The 22,206-nt window shown below is 32.0% G+C and overlaps 1 protein-coding gene and 1 non-coding gene across 2 annotated transcripts in view; one reads left to right on the forward strand and one right to left on the reverse strand.

The window, feature by feature from the left end:
- Nucleotides 1-459: 459 nt before the first annotated feature.
- The window catches only part of LOC136975312 (sushi, von Willebrand factor type A, EGF and pentraxin domain-containing protein 1-like), a 55,316-nt gene continuing 33,569 nt past the window's right edge, over nucleotides 460-22,206 (reverse strand). Inside the window, exons 20-37 of the mRNA XM_067270369.1 lie at nucleotides 17,807-17,918; nucleotides 16,278-16,330; nucleotides 14,899-15,132; nucleotides 14,641-14,835; nucleotides 14,372-14,545; nucleotides 14,093-14,281; nucleotides 10,778-10,957; nucleotides 10,523-10,702; nucleotides 10,282-10,455; nucleotides 7,588-7,844; nucleotides 7,390-7,522; nucleotides 6,035-6,151; nucleotides 5,747-5,953; nucleotides 5,309-5,481; nucleotides 5,108-5,216; nucleotides 1,327-1,503; nucleotides 1,026-1,244; nucleotides 460-790 (exon numbers count right to left, since the gene is read on the reverse strand). Of these exons, the coding sequence (XP_067126470.1) occupies nucleotides 594-790; nucleotides 1,026-1,244; nucleotides 1,327-1,503; nucleotides 5,108-5,216; nucleotides 5,309-5,481; nucleotides 5,747-5,953; nucleotides 6,035-6,151; nucleotides 7,390-7,522; nucleotides 7,588-7,844; nucleotides 10,282-10,455; nucleotides 10,523-10,702; nucleotides 10,778-10,957; nucleotides 14,093-14,281; nucleotides 14,372-14,545; nucleotides 14,641-14,835; nucleotides 14,899-15,132; nucleotides 16,278-16,330; nucleotides 17,807-17,918 (3,080 nt within the window). The 3' untranslated portion in view covers nucleotides 460-593. The remainder of the gene's footprint in view (nucleotides 791-1,025; nucleotides 1,245-1,326; nucleotides 1,504-5,107; nucleotides 5,217-5,308; nucleotides 5,482-5,746; nucleotides 5,954-6,034; nucleotides 6,152-7,389; nucleotides 7,523-7,587; nucleotides 7,845-10,281; nucleotides 10,456-10,522; nucleotides 10,703-10,777; nucleotides 10,958-14,092; nucleotides 14,282-14,371; nucleotides 14,546-14,640; nucleotides 14,836-14,898; nucleotides 15,133-16,277; nucleotides 16,331-17,806; nucleotides 17,919-22,206) is intronic.
- On the forward strand, nucleotides 21,565-21,646 carry TRNAL-UAG (transfer RNA leucine (anticodon UAG)). Its single transcript has one exon. It is a non-coding gene; the product is annotated as a tRNA-Leu (tRNA).

Genomic DNA, 22,206 nt, shown 5'->3' on the forward strand with positions numbered 1-22,206 from the left:
TCGTTGGACAAATACTGAAGAATTAACTTAACGATGTAAGCAGTTTGCAAGATTTGTTCACTATACTGTGATTTCGGTAACTAAACTTTTGTTACCGATTCTCAGAAACTGATTCCTTTGAAATTTACAACAGCTGGTTGGCCTTTGCTCACCCACGAACGCTTTAACTTACGTTTTGCAGATGAAATCGCCAGCCTTCGTTGCATTGTGACCACTTTTGAAGTGATAAAACAATAGCATGCGTGCGAATGTGTTTTTCAAAATTTTCGTATTGCAAGACACTGCCGATGCGTCTATTTCCAACGAACATCGAACGTTCTATAACATTTTTTTCTAGTCGTTTCTACAAAACATTGAGATGTCTAAATTTCATCTTTACAGCCTGGATACCCTATAATATCGGTTTTGAAATTTTTAAGAGATGACATATACTATTTATTTTTGCATTTATTCTTACAATTTAAATCTTAAAGATCTTTATTTCTCCAGCCATGTTGTTTTTAAATCGCGGACTAAGTTACATTCAACAGATTGATCGAAGTTCGATACCGAAATTTTAAAAAATTACCATCGAAATTAAGAGAACAGTATCTTTATTCAGTTTTCTTAGTTCCTTCAATCCATTCCACCAACTTGGAAACGTGAGTGTAGAAGCCGTAATTACCTTTCTGAGCACATCCTACACCCCAGCTAATAATGCCTACTTGAGTCCAATATTTTTGACCTAAGTCGTTTTGCATTCGCTGCATCAAAGGTCCACCACTGTCTCCTTTACAAGTATCTTCGTCTCCTGAAAGATTAAACTATTTTTAATCGGGATTTATAAGATCCGATGCTAAAAACTAATGGAAATGATCGGATTTATTAAACTGAATGCTCGTTGCCAAATAAATTGTTCTATTGTACAAATTTACGTTAGACGTAAAGTAATCTCATTGACTTAAACTATATTATTTTTTTCGTTTCCACATTACGTTTTATTTGAAACCTATTATATATCATCCGTTAATTACAATTGTGATTACCTTTTCCTTTTCCAGCACAAAACATCGTGTCCGTAAAATCATATTTGCCATTTAAACTATTCTTACAAGTAATATCGTTTTGTATCGGCAATTTCACTCGTTTTAAGTGACTGATAGGCTGTAGAGATTCTTTCACTTCTGCTACAGGCTTATCGTAACCCCAACCAATAGCGACTGCCCTCTCTCCCTCTCGATACAATTGAGAATCTTTTGGCAATTCTAAAAAAGAAATAATAGGAGTAAACGAGACATGTTAATTAAATGAAACAATGAAAGCAAAGGTACTGTACAAAGAACTCACTTGAAAATGTAGGTGGAAGGCAAATGGGTCGTACGAACATGTTGAACTCCGCTTGTCTGCCTAATTTAACCAATGCAATATCATTATGGTGTGTTTTTTTTATGTATTGTGGGTGAAAGATATATTTCTCTATTCTTAGTTTTTGGAGATTCTTGCGATTTTTTACATTGAGCAAACCTGAAATTAGTTTAAAGTAACGATAGTTTTAAATGGAGAAATGTAATTATATAACCGACAAGTTTTTACTTTGATTTCAATTTTTAATAATTTATTTTTTCAAAATTTCATACAAATGACAATTAACAGCATAGCAGTTGTATTTATGTGTGGCTATTTTACTAAATTGTCACACATATTTCTCTTAATTTGATATTTCATCTAATTCTGATTTAATCTTTTTCTTTGTGAAAGCCATCCTGTTGCCTGACCGGTTCTCGTGCCATGAATTCATAATTCAACTATTTATTTTAATACCTAGTGTTGGAGTATTAAAGTGTGGGGCTCCAGAAGTGGGCTGGAACCACATTAAAAATAAAAAAAAAAAACATTTTTTGTAGAAAAAATTTTTTATGAAACCATTTAAGTAGGGTTTTCCATTTCCCGGTCTTTTGCTTGTCCCGGGATTTCGGGGGAAAAAGTGAACTGATTCCGGGATAGAATTAATTATTTTTAAGATATCTTGAGATACAAAATATCTTGAAATCAAACGATATAATTATTTTTAATTTTTTTAAAGTAATTTAATACGTTCCGCAACCTCCAAAATCATATAAATAATGCTGTATAAGATATACAGGGTGTCTCATAAATTTGTAAATAGTTTAAAAATTCATAAAAGTTGAAAGAATTGGTATATTTAAATGTGGTTTGCGTAAAAGTTATTCTCGCGAAGGGGGATTTTTTGGGTATTGAAAAAGAAACTAGTTCAAATTTTTGTCGATAGAGGGCGCTGAACGTAAGAAAATCGCTGGAATTGGGCAAATCTGTCTTATAAAATGCAGAGTGTACGATTAACAGCTCATTTCTGAATTTTCCTGTTACTGACGCTGACATACGGTTTTCATTACGATGTTGACCTTGGTTGATAAGGCACTATTGGTGAAGTTGTTTTATTTCAGCCACGAATCGCCGGCTGAAACTTTACGAAGGTTTAGGACACAGAATAGAATGAAAAAAGGTTCAAGTCCAATCACTTCTGCTGGATTGGTTTCCCTAGTACGACATTTCGAAGAAACGGGAAGTTTGTGTAATCGCCCACGCAGTGGTGCACCACGTTTATCAGAGGTCCGTACCTCTGATGTGGCTTTGCAAATGGAGACTCTGAGGGAACAGTCAACGAGTGCAGTAAGTAGCGCACGAGAACTGGCACGAATAACTGGAATACCAAAGACATCGGTATTCCGCATCCTTCATGGTTGTGTTACAATTGTACCCATACAAGTTGCAACCACTGCACCATCGCTTGCAAACTGTCATTTGTGGTAATGGCGGACACATAGAACAAGTTCTTTAGTGCTGTAATATGCGTGTAAGTGTAAACATTTGCCTGCATGCAAATAAACGTAATTTTCCCATGGAATTTCGGTGATTTTTCTTGCGTGCAGCGTCCTTTATCGTCAAAAATTTGAATTATTTTCTTTTTCTCTACCCAAAAAACCCCCCTTCGTGAGAATAACTTTTATGCAAACCACATTCAAATATACCAATTCTTTCAACTTTTATGAATTTTTAAACTATTTACAAATTTATGGGACACCCTGTATATTAAAAATGACCTTTGAATTACGTAGAAATGTTCACAAATAGAAAATACGTATTAAAGTTTGCTGGAAACTGCATACAACAAAACAAAATGCTTTGAATTGAGTTGAAAATTTTTTAGAAGTTTGACCTAAGGTCATTTTTCTAACTTGAAAAGTAAAATTTTCATTTTCAAATAAAACATATTATAAAAATTTACAATAATATTTTGTATTAATATTTTAAAAAGCAAAGATGGTCAGTACTCAGATCACTCAATCTGATTCTTATTTTAGTAATGAAAAGTCCTGTTACCGATTCAATTGATGTGATTGGAATCGTGTTTAATACGTTTAAGAGAAGATAGATGTTATGTGTTTTTTCACCCGTAGCCAGGAAGATTTCTATTTCGTTTTCGAGACTGTAGTACTTCTTTTGCTCTCTAGTATTCTTGATTTGTCTACCTGGGCTGCTTTAATAGAAACATCAAGCTTACAGCCCAATCGGCAGTTCGTTTGTCTTTAATAATCAGGTTTATGAAGAAAAACTTCATACTTGCAGACTTCATACTCGTTTGTACCCTTGCCCAATTTGCACAACTTGGCGTTACGCAGTTATCGAAGCTACTGGGCATGGTTGAAAATTAAGACAGCGTAAGCACAATTATTCCAGATATTACGGGTTCTGACAAGTAAAGAATTTGAAGAGTCCTGCCACAAATAAGCTACGTATTGATTATTGTCCATTTGTGACGTGCTATAACGAGGAAAAATTTTTTTTTAATTAATTAGTAGGTTTAAAATTAATAAATACAAATGTATTCTGACAGTTTATGAGTTAATTATACTTTCTATTGGAAAAATTTCCTCAACCTTAACACAAAATAAGAAAAAACTGAAAAATTTCCCGGGTTAAAAAACAACCGGAATCCCGTTTGAGAAACCCTACATTTAAGAAAAGGGTATAAACTTCATGCCCATATAAGGACATATTTGATGGAATTGTTAGAAAAGAGAGAGTCTCAGATTAAAAGAAAGGATGAATGTAAGTCCTAAGATCAAACATCTTCGATCGGGATCGGATTGTCAGTCGGGGTTGACTCATCCCACGATTTGGGTTCTGATTTCGTTACATTTCGTAATTGGAGAGCGGAGGCGAGTCGGCATGAAGGGAATAGTAACTATTCGTAATATATTATAGATATTTTAAGGTAGGTACTACATTCTATTATTATTTGTATTATATTCTTATTACGAGTAAATTCTATATGTTATCTTACTATATGTGTTTCTGGAGGGGAGAGGAGGCTCCAATAAAGTGTCGTGCCCCGGGAGCCAGTTATGTTCGCTACGTCACTGCTGAGATCCGAAAAAAACTTAAAAAACGGGCATTTTCAAAGACGCGGAGAGCTTCTCCCCGTCTTCTTATTGTGTGGCACCATACACTGAAAAAAGAAATCGCCTCTGCATTTCTGTATCGAACTGGATTGCATCTCGATCTCGTAACGGACTTTCTCCTTCCAACACCCCGGGGCCTGCCACTTTCAGAAAGGAATCCGAAAGAATGGTTCCAGTGGGATTCACCCTTCGAGGGAAGAAACAAATTAGAAAACCCGACTTCGCCTACTGTCGACTGTTGTAGCTGTAAGCTTATACTTTTGGTTATAATAAACCAGGTAACTGGTAAACTTGTAACTGTGGAGTTTGTACAAAAGTTATTTTAAAATTATCTAATAAAATATATACTGTATATATAAATGAAAATGACATTTACAGATAATTATTACATTAAATTAATTAATTACGGTCAACTAAAAAAAAATAGGAGAAATGAAATATTTTTTCATGTCATTCAGAAAATGCTTGAAATCATACGAAGAAGCATGAAATTTTTGGTTTCTGTTCAGCAGAATACAAACTTTTTGTCAACCTTTATAATAAGAACATCCTTAAAAATGTGTAAGACTTCTAAATACTGACATGAGAGGTCGTAACATCTAAAATTTTAACGTTAGACCCGCTACTATATAGTTATAATTTACCTAAATAAACGACTATGTGGTCCTTGTCTATGAGAATATCGTTTTGATAAAAACAATGAGCTGCTGTCAGGATCCAATATTTGTCAATTATAGAACCACCACATCGATGCTGAAAATAAAAGAAAAAAGTTTTTTTTTATAAGACTTTAAGTCTCATATAGTTTTAAAATAGAATTATATTGCTTCAGATGAAATATTTACCACTGCTTTAGCTAGATCTTCATCAGCATTGTCTGCAAAATATAATGCTGCCATCCATGGCCAGGGACGCTTTGCTCTTTTTCCTCCAATTACACGTCCTACATCGTCCTCCTCCTCTTCTTCTTCCTCTTTTACCAACACCGATTTCTGTATACCGCAGTTAACAGAATAATCTGAAATATGTTACATTTATAATTAATTTTTATAGATTACTATGTAATAAAGACATATTTCTTTTTCTATTATAATGATTTAAATATAAAATGCATAATTTTTAACAATCGAATATCAAATAAATTAGATCTGTCTTTGAAATCTATTTACAATACAATCTATGAGTTTATCCATTTGCATTTCTTTACTTCTTATAGGAAATGTGTGTTTTATCAAGCTTTTTACTGTTAATTAGATTTAAATAGTTAAGTATATAATATTTACCAACTGATCCGTTAATAATTTCCTGTATTAGCCAATCGACAGTATCGTAAGAATCCAATATGAAAACATGTTCGTCCCTTGTTGAAGCAATGTCGTACAACGTTTTCATATGTCGATCCCCCGTTATTCCAATGCAATATATCTCTACTCCATATTCTTTCAGTTGGTCCGCATCTTGCATAGGATCTCCTTCCATATTAGCTTTACCTAGAATTTTAATTATCATACTTTAATGTGCAGAAAAATTTTGAGATTAAATAATCGTAAAATTTTAAATGCATAAATCACCATCTGTCATTAGAAACACAATTGGTTTTTGTTTTCCTCCAAGCGCATTTTCCGTTAAAGGAATCATCTTATTCTTTAATTCTTTAAGAGCCAACCTGGTAGCGGTTCCACCTCCCTCTAAAAAACACGTGCGTGAAAGTCTTCCGTCAGTTTAATAATTATTATGTATTTATATTTTCATATAACAGTGTTTAACGTAATTTTAAAACTAAATTGGCATCATTATATTGAAGTTTCCTACTTAATGACTATCGGATAAAATCGAATATTTCACTCTAAATTCAGCAAAAAGAGCAAATTCTACGTAAAAATCTCATTGAAAGACTATTCTGTAATAACAACATACCGATTATTTTTATATATTTTTTCAGTTGATAGTGAATATGATTTTAATAAATAAATATTAAAAACAATGAGATCGGTTATTATTATAATGTTAAAAAACAATTTCCAAAAAATTATAAAAATTCTTTAAAAATAAACGAGTTAAAATCACTCTTCTTTATCCGATTTCGAATGAATTAAAACAAAGGATGGACACTTATTTAGAAAATTACCAAATACTTCTTACTTTATTAACCATATTATCCAAATGCATTTCACACATGGGGGAACAATTTATTTTTAAAGAATTTTTATAATTTTTTTGGAAATTATTGTTTTTTAACATTATAATATGATTTTACACAATGACTACACACTTCTTAAAACACTACCTCAATACATTTCATTATGCTACAGTAAAACTATAGTGAAATCAGTCAGGATGATCTCTATGACCATCGTTTAAGATGTATGCATGCGTAACGCGTGCATACATCTTAAACGATCTTACAAGAAAATGAAAAGAAATCTTTTAAGGATCTTAATAATATTAAATAAAGAAATCTGGTGAGCCAGTATTAATCCACACATTGTTTTCATGGAAAATATCTACTTACGATAAGCAATATCTCGAACTGTCATAAACGTAACCCACTTTTAATAATATAATTTTTAACTCTACATTGATAAAGAAGTAGGGTTGCCGGAGGAAAAATTATGAAGTTTAATGGTGCCACTATTAGAAAAGGGTTGAAAAACACTGGTCTAGTTTACAGTTGACAATGGATTATACTGTATATAAATTACAATACTGAATAAATATTTAAAATATTCAAATTTAAATCAAGCTTGATCGATATATTAAGTTCATATTGTAAAGAAGATTCGTTGAATTTATTTCACAATATTTAACAAAAAAATCTCTTCGTTTAAATATTAATTTTAAATTTATGTATTTTTTTTTAAATTACCGATAAATCAATTTTAATTTTAGAAGAGTATATAAAATTTATGTGATGTATTTAACTCACTTGCAAATTTTAAATTATTCAAAGCAGTGATAACATCTTCAGTAGTCGTAAAAATCATAGGAAAAAATTCTATAATGGCTTCGTTGCTGAAAGTCATAACTCCCACTCTACTTCCATCCACACTTACTCCGATCTAAATAAAATATTAAAATATTATTTATCGACATTTTTATCTTGTTAAAAAATGATTTAACTCACTTTTTTGACTAAGAGTTTGACAAAATTGACACTTTTGTTGAAATCTTCACTTCCAATACTGCCGGAGATATCGAAGATAAAGTAAAATACCAAGCGATCTGGATGATTTAGATTAATGGCTCGGGAAACAACGTGAGAATTTTCTTTTAATGATTCTTTATAATCCTCTAAAATATCCTCCTGTTCAGTCTTCTCGGCATCTATTATCTCTTGCAGACGAGAACTTACTGATTCTTTTCGATCGAAATCGTGTTCGTCTACAATATAATACTATAGTAAGCATAATAATATATAGTGTATTTAGTCTACATATTTTTAATTTTAAATAATTAAAATACATTGTATTATTTGCTACAATATTATATATGTAATTTAAATACAATTTTCAGAATATTTTATAAAATAAAGAAAATTCTGAAAGATTATGAAATATGATCAATTATATTTTGTTTAGAGGTTATGTAAGGGGGGTGAAAAGCAATGGCGGTCTTGACCATTGAATTTTTTCTATTATATATTTCAGCATCGAGATAATGTCGTCGTTTCCTTCATATACAAGAATAAACATATTCATTTCTTCATACAATTCGTGTCCATCAATATCAGATGTTTCTCCTACTGTTAGAGATATTTGCGAGTAGCTGCATTGCTTCAAAAGTTCACAATCACTAATTTCCTTTAATCTTTTTATGTTATACATGAAACCAAACACGCTCTCGTGATGTTTAAGTGTCTCAAATCAAGGTTGACAGCTTGCGCGCACATTGTCGACAATGACACAAAAATAGTTTATTTTGAAAATCTCTTCCGCAGGCAATTCGAGAGTTTCATCTTTCCTGTCATAATCAAAATTCGTTCTTTTAAGTCTTCTTCTCACGACTTTGAACTTTCTGTCAATATCGTTTTCCTCGGCTATTTCTCTCGCTGTTACCAAGGACGATTGTAAACCATTTTCCCGATAATTATCGAGCTAATGTGTAAATGCCTCTAGGTGTTGTATAGCCGCATCTAGGAGGATTTTTTCACTCTGCCACATTTCACTGATAACATTTATCTTTGTAAGAATGTCATACCATACGACGAGAGCAACTACAAATTCGTACGTAGTAATTTCCCCGTCGCCGTCTTCGCTACCATAGGTAACATTAACCCATAAATCTTGTTTCGCTCATAAAACTAATTCAGAAATAATTTACAAGCAGTTTTACAGTTTTTTTTAACAATCCACTCTTTACTATAAGTACTGTTAATAATGTAAGATCCACTAAAACTTAATATCATTTGATGTTTATTTGTCTACTGAAAGATATGTGCCATACAAACGATTATGTAACGCACACAACTGCTAGCAAAATAAGCGTCAGGTGACAAGAGTTGACGAACGAAATGGAACACGGGGATTCCCCGAGCGTAAATCGTAAACACCATGAATCACGAAAGTAACAAAACCGCGCGTTCAAGTGGGTTTTCTAATGCGCGAGGCGCAGGATTCAAATATGTTTTGCAGTCAAATTACAAAAAATATTATTATTCACTGATAAATTAATTAATTTTGATATCGTTAATCTTACTTTTTGTACGAATGTGAGATTAAATAAATCTAAATGAGAAATTTTATTTAGGAACTTATTAATATTAATGTATAGTGTACTATGAATTAATCAAATTTATTTTATTGTTATAACTAATAGCTAAGGATAAAATTAAAAGTTTTAAATATCAACTTTTTTCTACTCGGGTTGTTGCGCGAGGTCCCAGACGATTGCCCTGCTCGCCATCCCCTAAGACCGCCACTGGTGAAAAGTAATTACGCATTGAGAAATCACTATAATTCCTAGATTTCTAATGCAAAGCTGATGAAAATTATTTTTCATATACCTTATTAAATGAAAACACAGATGCATACCTTAAAATTTAATGTAGACACCGGTGCCATCCACCAACTTCCTCAAACGACCGGACATCGTGATGAGGATTGACGGCAAATTCTCTGCGTTTGCAACCGAACCTAGGGTCATTAGCTTCGAATGACAATTCTTGATTGTTTCAGGAAGTGACGTCCTGAAACAATCAAGAACGTACGTCACCATTTCTGCACAGCAACCACTGATTTCTACACTTCATAGCGTGCAGCAATCTGCGCTTGCTCCTGAACAGAGAAGCGGTCGGTTTTTTTTTCGCCACTGCTCTTGTAGTCTCTCCCGGTTAGGATCCAAACTATTGATGAGAGTATTATAAAGTGCCATTGATTGGTGTAAATATACATATAAATTTTATTATGATCGCTTTATTATTACAAAAATTATAGCGATTTCTCAATATCTAGTTACTTTACACCCATCCTGTAGACCAGTGGTATTCAAAGTTCTGCCCATCATGGATCCAGAAAACCTCATTTCCAATATCTCTTATTTTACATTACTTACTCTACAAGAATGTCTGTTTTAGAATCAGATTGCATGATTAATAAACCAAGTAAATTCAAAAACAGGAACAATTAATTGCATAAACAAACAATACGACGGATTTTAGTCCGGTTATAATGGCTAATTAATTATAAAGATATTGTGTAATTTGGGCTAAAGATAGGCGGTTAAAAAGTTTTCTTAAATTATAATTTAGTAAAAAAAATGGACAATAAAAATACGAAAAAGTCTTTTATTACGGTAGCAGCATATCTAAATCCTTACTTACCAAGACATATTGCTTCAGACCCAGACCATTCGCCATTGTTTTGGCACATTCTCTGCTTAGATCCAATTAACTGTTTTCCAGGTAGGCAAAGAAATTTCACTACGTTTCCAAATTTATATGAACGTCCAATTTTGATTCCATTGATAGGAATTCCAGGATTCGGACAGTCATTTTCTGGAAATGTTTTAAGCTATGTTACGTTCGATAATTTTTAATATTAGTAAAATGATTTTGCTGTTACCTTTTGAATCGCATCTACTAAGTTCCCCGCTCCATCTGCCATTTGGAAGACATTGTCTTTTAGCAGATCCGAGTAATTGATATCCAGAAAAGCACCCGAACTCCATTATGTCACCAATTTCATAACTTTTCCCTTTCTTCCATCCGCCTTCCGGCGTGGGAGGTTCGGAACAACGAATTTCTATTAAAGCAAAGAGATTTTTTTTTTAATACAAGAAAAATATATATTGGTAATTAATAATACGAACCTACTAACTTTGGCATTTTGGAGTGGGATGGCTCCAGCCTAATTCGGTGCACGCGCTCCACCAGTTTCCTATTAGAAGAAATCCTTCTTGGCAACCAAAATTTATTTCAAATTGGAACGGAAAAATGCTTTGGTTTTTCTCGTGAATAAATCCGTTTTCCGGTATTTTTGGTAATTTGCATTTGATTTCTATAATTATTCACACAAATAAATAAATAAAAAGATATTCGTATCTAAATATTTCTTATATTTTAAGATATAAGTAGAAATTTATAAACACGAATTTTTCTAGAAATTAACAAAAATATGAGAATATTTTGTAAATTTGAACATTGACAAACGGTTAATATTAACAGGAAAAAATATATTAAAAAATATAATTTGATTGTTCAATACTTTTCCGGCTGTTATATATAACTGAGGGAAAGTATGGAGATCGGCCATAAAATAATGCCCCAAGATTTTTACATTATTGGACTCAGGAGATCTTGAAACGTCGAGAAATGGGGGGAAAATTGGGTTTTTTTTCTATATGTATGGATATTAGTGTTTGTGAGGGACACAATTTTGTTCACCGAATTTAAATCTTAATAACTCCTGTGCTTTTTGTTAAAAATTTCTGAAATTTTGCAGGGGAAATTGTGTATTAGAGGGATTGATGCTATTAAATTTTGATAGTTAAAGGTCGAGGAGTGGGGAAATAAACAGGGGTCGTATGTCGTATCTCGAGTAGGGCTAGAGTTAACGACGATTTACTCGTTATTAGCATTATTTTAAAACCATTTGTTGTTTTGTCTCAATTAAAAAAGGAAATAAATAAAATTTAATTACTTTTGTCACAAATAGTCTAAATCAGTGTTTCCCAACCTTTTTTGTGCTATGCCCCACCTAAGCCTTTCAAAAATTCTTATGCCCCCTAACATATACACAATTTTTAATATTCGAAAATTAAAACGTTCACTAAAGAAACTTGAATGATTGGTTTTAGGAAGAAATCACTAGGAAATTATTGAGAAAACACAGTAAGTAAATTTTCAAAACATATAATGGAGAACCGAAATTCAAGTACAGTGTACAAAATAATTTTAATGAAAGATTTTCTATAATATTTTAATTATTAGTAATTATTTATTATTTAAATTCAGTGAGACACTTGCTCTCGATGCTTGCTGCAGAGAGATTTTATGTCAGGTTCCAATTTAGTTAACTTTAGTCTCGAGTCTTCCCGTTTAGTTATATCCGGCCGATTTCTTTTTTTTTTTTTAGCAGCAAATCATTTATGGCACTAAATCCGCATTCGGATAAATATGAAGATGGGAAAGGTAACAATAGTTCTTTTGCACAATTGGTTGCATTTGGATATTTGTTTTCGGTTTCCTCACAAAGCCATGCCATTGCACTTTTTATATTAAATAATGTTTTAATTGACTCATTATTTTGCATTTCTGCGAGATCTTCTTGGTACTGCAAATTTGAAATATCAGACAAATCCGCTAACATTGGCTGCATCATCCAAGTTGGGAAATCAATTTTTTTCAAATCGGAAAATCTTTCTTTTAAATCAGCCAATAAAATTTTCAGATGATCGACAATAACAAATATAGAGGTATCGGTAACTTCACACTTTTGGAGCCAATGAAACTTATCAAAATTTTTGTTGTAAATATTTGTGACATAATTCAATAAAGGTAATGAAACCAAATATCTTCACTCTTGCATCGACAAGAATTTTGGTAAGTTATAAGTATGGCCTCACTGTCTCTCAAAGTCGATTCATCCATTTGCGCAAAGAATTGTCTTGATTTCAGCTTTTCGACAAGTTGTTTTTCAATATCCTCACTCATTTTGTCTATTCTTCTGCTAACAGTATTGTTACTTAGTGGCATAGCTTTAACATCTTTGTCATCTTTGTCCAGAACCGTTTTAAGAAATGCTGATATTGATGGTTTGATTAAATTCTTCCCTATAGTAAGACTTTTCCCAGATTTAGTGATGAGTAATGAAATTTGATAACTAGCCTCCAGAGTACGATTGATAGTTTCTTTATGAGCAGCAAATAGGCATAGAGGCTTTAATGTTACTCTTTTTTCAAAATCTTTCTTCAAAATTTGAAAGTAATTTAAATCTGAATTAATATGAGCATTGTGTTTTGCCTTCAAATGTGCCTCAAGACGACCTCGTTTCATTGATTCGTTGGTCAAGCATCGTTGGCATAAAAGACAAAAAGGTGACCGTTCATCGTGGACAGCAGGTCATAAAACCAAATTTTAAATATTTCTCCGAATACTGATGAACTTTTTATCTCGCTCGCACCACTTATTTCCTTATGGGCTAGAAAAATGTATATAAAATCAATTAGAAACTAAAAAAAGATAATATGATGTTGGATTCGTGTGAAATGGTGTAGAGCTGTAGACCAACAAAAGAAACACGTTTCAAAGACTATGTGACAGTATGGTCAACAAAGTAATTTATTTTGCATAAATGTACAGGTTTTATTTTATATTCCAACTCCACGATATTATAAAATAAGTAACAATAGTACAGTGCAAACAACATATACCGTTTGCAACAATATAAAAACTATAACTAAAACTTATGTACTAACTTAAAACTAGCGATAGAAAAATTAGTAGGAAAAAGATAAAATAGGAAATAGAACATAGAAAAGATTGGAATACATGGGTTTTTTCTTGCTAAACTCTACAATCTCTGGGTAGGATACCACGTTGAACATTTTTGGAAGGTCTCTCGTTGTCGTGTTCGTTGAAGTTTCTCTTGCACTTTCCTGTCATTGCCAAATGTGACCCGGAACAACACAACTCGTGTCTGTCCACCTTGACGTCTGGCAAAGAATGTCCTTTCTCCTCTTTCACTGGCCCCGGGGCCTCGTTTATCTCTTTGTTCTCAGTGGTTCCCAGAATTGTTAATCCCACCCCAAGGGAAAAGGGTTATAAACGAAAGTTCTAGAAGGAAAGGGAAACAAAGAAGAAAGAAAACTAAAACTAACTTAAATCAATATTTACAATAAATATGGTGTACAGCAGCTATACGGTTAACTTAAACTCTAAACAAGTCCATTTTGAATTGCCCCCCTTAAAGATCAAATTGCCCCCTTGTGGGGCGAGGGCCCCACGTTGGGAAACACTGCACTGGTCTAAATGAACAAATATTGCATTTTATATAATTATTTTCAATATTGGATTATCGTAATTCAAATTTCATCATTATCTTGTATAAGCCTATGAGTCATATTTTATTTAATTCAATAGTCATATAGCAATTTATATTCTATGAATTTTATTTATAGAAGAATAGGTCTACCTGTGCATTGAGGAAATTCATCATCCCAACGTCCGTCATCACAGAACAACATATCGCTTCCTTGACTAATAGAATATCCTCTTTTGCATTCGATTGATATCTGATCGTTAGTTTGATAAAAGTCTCCTGATTTTTCCCCCACAAGATTTCCATTAGGAATAATGGGAGGATCGGGACAAAATTCTTCAGCTTAAAAAGAAATAAATAATTATTTTCCCATTAAGACTTAATAAAAAATAATTTTTAAAATTTCGGTTTTTAACGTTGAATAGAACGTACGTCGACAAAGTGGTCGTGGATTACTCCAACCTTTTTCAGTACAAACAATTGTCTCGGCTCCCACTAACGTGAATCCCGTATTGCATCTATAATGAAGCGTGCTACCTTTTTTGCAACATTCTCCCAGACGGTAGCCATCAGAAGAAATTCCCGGATCGCGACAATCTTTTATATCTTAAAAATAAATTAGAAATTTTATTTGATACAAAATAAATCCACATGAATTAAATATTTATTCAATTGGATAATCAAAAATTTATATGATTAACCTGTACAAATGGGACGTTCTCCAGACCATTCCAAACTGAAACCCCTTTTGATACATATCAATTCGTTTCCTCCTCTTAACTCGTATCCTTCATCACATCGATATTTCACTCGAGTTGAGATCGGAAATTCTGCTTTATTAGATTGTAATATGGGTTCTCCGTGTTCCACAAGAGGAGGAGGTTGGCAGGATTTCGCTGCAATGGGAATTTTTTTAACTGTAAATTAAAAACTGTTTCCTGTTTAAGAATTTAACTTACGTATACACGTTGGATGCTTTAATAACCATTTTCCATTTATGCATTTATTCGTTCTCTTTCCTTTTAATTTATAATTAGATCGGCATTTAAAATTTAAAACAGTTTGACTTGGAACTTTTAAAATACGACGAGGGAATTGAGAAATTATTCTTCCATTTTTAAATTGTTTTGGTAAGATACAACAATCCGTACATTCATTTAATGAGTTTATTTCAGTTTGATCTGCGCTTGCATCTAAAATTTATATATAATCTTATTATAGATAAAATTTGTATAACGATAGAATAAATTATTTTTAATTAAATGCTAGCAATTTAAATAGATCTATAAAGTTTATAAATCAATCGGGCAAATGTATTTCAAAGAGAGACGTGACCCCTCCCATTTGGGAAGTGTTAATGAATTAAATAAAATTAAAAATATACAGTTGGTCAGCTGCTAAGTAAGTATAAGCATTTCCGTTGATACTCCCAGCTTTGTAGAATTCAATATGGCGGCTCCCAGCTGACAAGACCACGTGGTATTAAAAGATAAAAATACCGAGAAAAATAAATTATTTGTAAACTGATAAAGATTCATTATTTGCAAATTATAGTAATGCATTTTATAATAAATTAACTTATTAATTAAATAAAACATTTAATTTAATTTTATATTTTCAATTCGACTTGTAGGCAAAAAAAAACTGCAAATTGATCAGTAGCTTAAACTAAGAGGTAATACAAGTACAAACATTGTATAATATAGTCTCACTGTTAGCTATATATTTAGTTCAATTTACTTATATTCATTTTCACGAAATCAGTTACACAATAATATTGCTTGTAACCATGGGCATCGATCCACAAGGGGAGAGGGGACCTATCTCCAATATTTTTGTACCGGCAAATTATCTCCTTCCCATGATAGAAACGTATTTTGATTTTTTATCACACAACAAAAATTAGGAGTGGAAACAAGTACACTGTTTGCCTTATTTTTATATCCATTCAAAACCCCACAATGAGAAATTTTTCATATTCATTGTCGTTAGCCTGACTCTAATATACAGTATATACAGATGGACGACGATGCTTGTAACTATCAATTATAAATGACCATTTTATTAAGCAAAGTCATTAAGTTGATAAGCGAAATGTATCACTAACAAAGCAAACAAAGCGCTTAATTAATAACTGAAAGCATCAAGTAAATTGTATACAACTTATACTTATTTTGTACCAGTTCAGTTCCTCTTAGTCCATTGTATTATGCCTATGTTAAGTTCTTTAATTACAAAATCTATTTAAAAATATTTAATTACCTCGAATAAAATTACGTTAATTTGATTAATAAAAACAAACATATAATTCATTTGGTTAAAAAAAAATACTACATACCATCGCTGTTTGCAGCAAACATCATTAATAGGCATAGAAATGCATACATTTTGCTGAAAAAAATAAAGAAATATTTTATTTTCATATAAAAAAAAACATTAAAATAATGTATTTATGTGGGATATTTATATAAATTGCATAATTACATTATATGTTGTAATTTTAAGAAAGAATTTCAGTATATCATTTGATTTCGTGTTTATGATAAATTGTCACGTAGAGTACATAATATTTTGTTTAATCTAATAAGAAAATAACATCTTTGACTATAGAAAGGCATTAAAATATAGAATTTAATATTTCATGAAAATTAATAAAGAGTATAAAATATCTGTGAAGTTATTGCATTAATTAAACTGGACGATGAATATGTACTTTGGAAAATTGTTCACGACGTATAAAATAGCGGTGCAGAAATTGACGAGGACCATTGTACCACTGTATTATTGGACCAACAATACCATTGTTACAAATACAATAATTTACATTAACTAACATAAATAAAATTTAAAAATTTATTCTGAATGCGTGTCTCAATATCTTTCAATAAAATTAAGTATATTAAATTAAATATTATTTCAGTGCAACTATTACATAAGTGTTCCTCTATAAGTTTGTTTTATTGTCGTTTAAACATAATTTTTGCACACATTTGCCTTATAAAACAAATATTTTGAAGTATACCTCGAAATGTATATCTAATACAGCATCCTATATCTAATAAGAATCTCGCGAATTTACAGTTAAACAAACATATTAAAACTAAGATTTCAGCTAATATTACATTTAAAAAAGAAAAACATTTAAACTAGCCGGAAACTGTTAGTTTTCCAATAAATTATTGTTTTTTAGTGGTTAAAAATATCGATTTTTGTACAAAATTGAAATTTTTAATATTTTTGTAACGCTAAAACATATCTAGAAATTAAATGCGTTTTATGATTCGTTAGAAAAGTTATTTTAATATATTTTTACTACAAGAATAATTAAAAATTAAAAAAAAAAACCTTAAAGAGATACAACATAAGAATCAAGTAGCTTCAGTTCCTTTTTTGTTTTAATCTTAAGTTTTTTTTTATTTTTATTTCCTTGTCCATTTCCGTCTTATAAGGAAGTTCGCGCAAATAATTAATCACTGTACTTTTTTTTAAAAAAATTATTTATTTATTTTAAAGTAAAACTGCAAAAAACAGATTTAAAAATCTTATTTAAAATTTTACGTTTTTGTTTTTGCTTCTCTCGCTTATGGACACCAAAAAGAATCCCAATTTTATTAGGATCGCAATGGGGTAACCTAGCGATGAGAGACGGGACCAGACACCCCCAAAAATTTCTAGGTTTTATAGAGCCGGTAGGATCCCCAGAACGGTGGGCAGAAACCTTAAATTAATGTCATAATTGTTAAAAAAAATTATGTTCAAAACATTAAAAATAAAAGAAATTCAATATAAAGCATAGAAATTCAGAATGAGATGAATTAGAAAAATTTAAAAAATACCTCGTAATTAAAAATAAATATATATTCATACCTTAATTTAACTCCTATACGACTTGAGAACGTACATAAATAACGAAGACAGATAAAATTTTTGATTATCGAATAAAGTGTCTGATTTATGTGAAAATGATCTTGTGTGTTGACTATTTATAGAGAAAGTCAAAGGAGATAGAATGCACTTTAATGGACTCGTCCAAATAAGAAGAGTGACAACATTCGTTTCCTTTAAATTTCGCTTCCTACCGCAGATTATCGTTTCAGTTTACAGAATATTAAAATTTAATATTAATATTAATATAATTAAAATTTTGAAATGTAAAGAAAGTAAAAATTACCGAATAACTTGTTTCATATAATTCAAAAAAGTGTATCTTAGACTGAGAAATTATTTATTGTGACATTTCGACCTCTCGTTTCTTGGTATTTAGATTATGCAAAATTGAGAAATTTTGACGAATACGAGAGCTTTTTACAAGTACTTAATCCCTATCAACTTTTCTTTATGATTAAAAAATAATAACAAATATATAGAACAAATTGATTAAAATTAACCCGGATTTTTCGTTTAAACAATGATTAAATCATAAATTTAATCTAGTTAACGTTTAAATTAATGATTATTAGCGAGGTTGAAGCCGAAGTTTTAAACGCGAAAACGTGTACGTCGGACGTTCATCGCCGCTTTCCTGTAAGCCTAGAAGTTTGACAATGGCGTTTGGAATATCGAGCGTGATTCCACTGACTTTCCAAACGCCATTGTCAAACTTCTAGAATTACAGGAAAGCGGCGATGAACGTCCGACGTACACGTTTTCGCGTTTAAAACTTCGGCCTCAACCTCGCTATTATCATTAAAATATTGTCAATTAAATTATGATTAAATTTCTTCCTTTCTTATAATCGCATTAGGAAAAATGTACATATTTACATCGAATGTTGAGATCTTTATTTTTACTTTCCCGGCTTTGTTATATATAACGGAGGAGATCGGTCAAAAATTGACCCCCGAGGTTTTTATATTTTTTAGACTCGGGGCACCTTGAAACGTCGAGAAATGCATAAGGGATTTGAGGGGTTTTTTTCAGTATGTATGGATTGTCGAAAATTTCTGAAATTCTGCAGGAAAGTTTGTATTAAAGGGATTGATACTATTGAATTTTGGTAGTTAAAGGTCGGGGGTAGAAAGATAGAGGGTGGTCACGTGTTATGTGTCGAGTGGGGTCGAACTTAATGAAAGTTTTTCTCGTTATTAGCATTTACAATTTTTTGGGGAGGGTATAAAATTTATCTTTACTCTCAAAATTAAGCGTTTTGCTATTTTATAATAATTAACAATATAAAAATTCTTTTACATGAAATGGAAAATTATAGATCTACAAATTTTTTTCAAATTGCAGCCCAATATAAAGACACGCTTTCTTTGTTACAAAAAGAAAGATAAATATCATTACTTTAATTGTTACACGTGAAATACACACTTATATATATGTAACAATTTTATCTTGTGTTCTTTTTATTTCATTTTGCATTTACTTTTACAGTTTTTAACAACTGTAATTTCCGTTTAATAAGACTTTCGTTTGTAACAAACATGTATTTTGCAAGACAAAATAAATCGTCACTTGAATTAAAACAAAACAAAATTTTCCAATTTTTAAATGTTAATAACTTAATATGTAAAAAAATGAAAGTTGCTTAAACTAATTGAAACAATTTATTTTCTTTTAATTTAAGATTGGTGTTTCTAGTTCTCAGAAAGGAACTATTGACAGTTTATATCCACAGTTATCCGTATATTCATTATCCACGTCCCTGTACTTCCGTGTTCGTCGCCCGAAAAAAATATTTCTAATTATTGTAGGAGTTTAACTAAAAACAGTTTGAAATTACGTAGATTTGATTTCACCTATCTTTGACAACATTGATCAAATTTCCCACTCAACGCCATTTTAACGCTATTTGTTTTTAGTTTTCTTAGTAGTTATTATTTACTAGGTATTTTCTAAAAATCGGAACTGAGCTCCGCGGCGTGGGTTTTTCTGTTTCGGCGTCACACGAAAACACAAATATGGTGATATACTTGTAACGTTTTGTCTAAAACAGCTTAAAACACTCAGACTCGTGAAACATTATCATTTAGTTTGAGTTCAAATGCAGATAAAGAATTCCCTATTCATAAAAGTACAAAATGAAGAACGTTTTAGTAATTTCGACTAGAATTGTCTCAGTCATGGGTATTTGCAAGAGGTCATTCGGGCACTTTCCTCTCCCAGTAAAACGTTCCATAAATTATAAAATGATGATCCATCTTCCCAAATACATCATTATCAAGAAGTTCCAATTTTTACTAACAGAGAGCATGTAGTGTATAGTAATGAATCTGGAGTTTGTAAGGAAACATGGCGAATTCCGCAGTCCTCAGACACTTGCGTGTGTGCTCTTATGGTTTCATTTATAATTATTAAAACACTGGATGCTTATATCTTACCAGACTTATTACTGAACACTTTATTTTTCTGTAACACTGATTGCCCACGCTTCAACCAAATATGCGACACTGCTCTCGGCTACTAAACTGAATTCAGTATAGCAACGTTCAACTTTTCAAAAATCCCGAAGAGGTTACGGCGTGTAGATTTGCCTTATTTTTCGTATATTCAATATTATTGTAAAAGGAAAAAGAAATGCAAGTATAACGTTAAAGACAAGTTTTTGTATGTGTATAAGCCTTATTAAAACATGTAATGATGTTGTAATAAGGTAGATAATTAATAGTTTAATTGCAAAGAAATCAACAAACTAAATATAAGGTTTATAAATTTTACAACTCTATACGAAATGTCGAGTGAAGTCGGATTAAACTACCGAACATGTACGAAGCGGGCTCTTGCTATTTACAGGGGGTGATTTGCTAATTATGACTCAAATTCGCGATATCTTTCGTTCTAGTTGTCGAATATAAATCAAATTTTGAAAACTTGGTAGGCGTTGCTTTTCTTTGCATTCTAAAAACGTTTGAGTTCGATTGTTTTAAAAGTGAAGGCAGCAGTTGCGAGCGAAGTTGAGCGCATCAAGCTTCTTTTCGAAGGTCTTTCATCCCACGCTATCGTAAAAGCCCTCAAGAAGAATGGAATTGAAGTTTTCCAGTCTACAGTCATCTTCTCTAAACTAATACTTGTAATCGCCGGAGGTCGATTGCGTTCGCAAACACCCTCGATAAAGAGATAGGGTTTCCTTCGATGACGTGCCACCAATCGTTACATCTTCGGAAATCGTTATTTTTAGGTCTTCAATTTCGTAATTCGATTTTTCAACGGATACCCAGCCAAACTGTAAGTTGTGTCTGATCTTGTGTGACCACATGTACCGTCTGGTATTGGATCGTAAATAACGCGCACAAAGGCAACCGAAAAGAAACGTTTACTGGAAAATCGCTTGAATTTTCGCGCGGAAAGACGTTGTTGTCAAGTGTAAAATTTGGCGCGAAACCTAAGCAAGAAACGAAAAAAACGGTGTCGTTGCAAACAGAAACGATCGCATCAGTATTCACACGTATCTGGTGTGTGAAATTTATCTCAAAGAAATTCGCTGTATTCAAAGTAGCGACAGACGCATTGTAATTGAAGTCAGGAGAAGACGAACGATCAGTTGACTGCTCTAGTCGCTGCAAGAGAAAACAAAAACATTGACTACATAGACGAAAGGTTATATGAGTGCACAACGCAACATTTGGCTATTGCACTAGCCTGTTTGAAAACGAAACCGGAGCACGACTGCAATGGGAAAAAAAGGTAGGGTGGCCGAGTGGTCTAAGGCTCTGGTTTTAGGTATCAGTCTCTTAGGAGTCGTGGGTTCGAATCCCACCCCTGCCACTTTCACAGCGTTTAATGGTTTTTCGTTTTAATGAAGTTTCGGGAGATCTTTGCTCTCGACTTTGGAAATGCCTTAGTTTATTTTAGCTTACGTCTTTCGTTTTCCCTTTTACAATCAAATTTCTTTTTCATATCAACACTTTAGTAATGAACGTTGTGGAAGCGAAATCGTAATATTAGTTTGGTGGGTTAAACTGTTAAAGAAAGTGATTTAGCTTAAGCAAAATCCGAAATTACTGAATGAGACCGTCAGATGAGGTGTTGTAAAAGAGAAAATCTGAGAGAAGTTAATCACAATGCATGTGCAAACGGTGCCCACTGATACAAAAGGTGAGGAAGATGTTAATTGCTAAAACGGACTACAGTGAATAGTAACATACGAAGTTCTAAAGATAGAAGGTTAAGAATAGTTCAGATAAGTCTATTAATGATACATGGTATTTCCGCACTGTGTAAAATACTAGAGAAAGTAAACACAGAAAAACACCAATTTCAAGCATTAAAAAGCGAATAAGGAATGAAACAAATAGAGAGTGGCAAGATAGATAGTTGAACGTTAA

This window comes from Centruroides vittatus, unplaced genomic scaffold (assembly GCF_030686945.1).
Source record: "Centruroides vittatus isolate TY-2023 unplaced genomic scaffold, ASM3068694v2 contig_1089, whole genome shotgun sequence".
Lineage (NCBI taxonomy): Eukaryota > Metazoa > Arthropoda > Arachnida > Scorpiones > Buthidae > Centruroides > Centruroides vittatus.